The 2,110-nt window shown below is 34.7% G+C and overlaps 1 protein-coding gene across 1 annotated transcript in view; it reads right to left on the bottom strand.

The window, feature by feature from the left end:
* STK31 (serine/threonine kinase 31) overlaps window positions 1–2,110 on the bottom strand; it is a gene marked incomplete at its 3' end in the record, with an annotated part of 42,786 nt that overhangs the window by 5,567 nt on the left and 35,109 nt on the right. Inside the window, exon 6 of the mRNA XM_011944209.1 lies at window positions 1,839–1,997. Coding sequence (XP_011799599.1) covers window positions 1,839–1,997 — 159 coding nt within the window. The remainder of the gene's footprint in view (window positions 1–1,838; window positions 1,998–2,110) is intronic.

Genomic DNA, 2,110 nt, shown 5'->3' with positions numbered 1-2,110 from the left:
CCAGCCTGGCCAACATGGTGAAACCCCATCTCTACTAAAAACACAAAAAGTAGCCAGGCATGGTGGCAGGCACCTGTAATTCCAGCTATCAGGAGACTGAGACAGGAGAATCACTTGAACCCAAGAGGTGGAGGTTGCAGTGAGCTGAGATCATGCCATTGCACTCCAGTCTGGGCGACAGAGCGAGACTTCATCCCCCCAGAAAAACAAAACAAAACAAAAATATATATATATATATAAATGTTTATATACAGTACCATCTATAAAGAATCTTTGAAACATACAAAAACATTCTCAGCTTCAGTTTATTCATTCAATTCTAAAATTACCTTTTTAAAATGTCTTTTTCCCACTTGATTCATGTGTGTTTGCATCTTACTATGAAAAGAACAACAGACTTGAGTTCTAGGCCTAGCTCTTCCCTAATTAGCTTCATGACTTGAAGTCATTTAATTATTCTAGGCTACAATTTCCCTATATGTAAAATAAAGTGAGAGCAGATAATATTCTAAGGTCTGTAAACAAGATTTTAGAGTTTTAGGCAAGAAAGAAATCCAAAACAAGCCTCCCAACCTTGGTCAAAGCATTTATATTAAAGAAGAAAGTAACAAACTTTAGATTTTAAACCGGAAACTTAGGGTATAATTTTACAATATCTGTATTTCATGTTTACGAAAGCCTGAGTTTTATGTACAGAAATGTTTCTTGTAAGTAACTACATAGCATACAAAACTATACCCAACACATCTACAAGATTCTCAAAGGAAAATAAAGAGGCAATTTTAATTAATTTCAATTAAACTTGAAATTAAATTAAACAATTACTTTACAATGCATACAATGATTAAATTGTTTTCCACATGAGCTACTTGAGCTGCTATTATAAGAATTACAAACCTGATTACTTTGCAATGTAGTATCTCTCACCAGCATTACCATTTACCAAAAGAATCATCATTGTACAACAGATTTTAAAAGAGGTAGGATTCCTGTAAGACTACCCCTGAAATTATCGAATGTCTTCCAGAATTAGGTTACCAACCCAAAATTCAGTGGAAAGGAATATAAACTAGAATCCACATGAGCAAAACATCTGCTGCCAATTATTACATCAAACAGTATCAGCCTCTGCCAAAATGATAAAATCTGATTATAACCCTGTTAATTTCAAATTTGTGGTATTTATGGCCAGGACTAGGTAAAGATCACTTTTATTTAATAAATACCTTCCTAAAACAATTATAGAAATAACTGCATTCATTATTTTCTCCATCATATAAGAGACTATCCTTGGCCAGGCGCAGTGGCTCATGCTTGTAATCCCAGCACTTTGGGAGGTCAAGGTGGGCGGATCACCTGAGGTCAGGAGTTCGAGACCAGCCTGGACAACATGGTAAAACCCTGACTCTACCAAAAATACAAAAATTACCTGGCCATGGTGGCACAGGCCTGTAATCTAGCTATTCAGAAGGCTGAGGCAGAAGAATTGCTTGAACCTGGGAGGCAGAGGTTGCAGTGAGCCGAGATGGCGCTACTACACTCCAGCCTGGGCAACAAAGTGAGACTCCATCTAAAAAAAAAAAAAAAAACAGACTATCCTTTTAAACATCAGAAGAACCTATTTATATATATTACATATGTATATGTCATTCTTATCTGTTCAATGTTTACCTAGCAAAAATGAGCATAAATATGTAATTGCTTTCTAATTATAATTCCTATTTTTCACTAATTTATACAGACTTTTATATTCAAGTAAAATTTAATTATACTTACATTTTGTTTCAAGCACATCGTTTTACTTTCATTAGCAAAAATATTTAAAATCCATGACTTGCCTGATCAAACTGGGTAACTTCTTGATTAGAAGGAATGTGTAGTCCCCAAAGTTTATACTTTTTGGCAACACTAGAAAACTGCAGCTCCAAAGGAATTTCAACTATATCAGATCGATTTAGAATTTCAGTATTTCCATAGTCAATGTACCGCACCAGGCACTGGAAAAAATAAGAGATAAATACTAATACTGACCCCAGATTAAATATTTCCAAAGAAACCACCAATTTGCTGCTCTCTGTTAATGACCTGTATATCAAAATAGCATTCTTAT

The sequence above is a fragment of the Colobus angolensis genome, unplaced genomic scaffold, assembly GCF_000951035.1.
Source record: "Colobus angolensis palliatus isolate OR3802 unplaced genomic scaffold, Cang.pa_1.0 Scaffold229, whole genome shotgun sequence".
NCBI lineage: Eukaryota > Metazoa > Chordata > Mammalia > Primates > Cercopithecidae > Colobus > Colobus angolensis.
The sequence above is the reverse complement of the archived record's forward strand: the minus strand, read 5'-3'. Positions and strand labels throughout refer to the sequence as shown.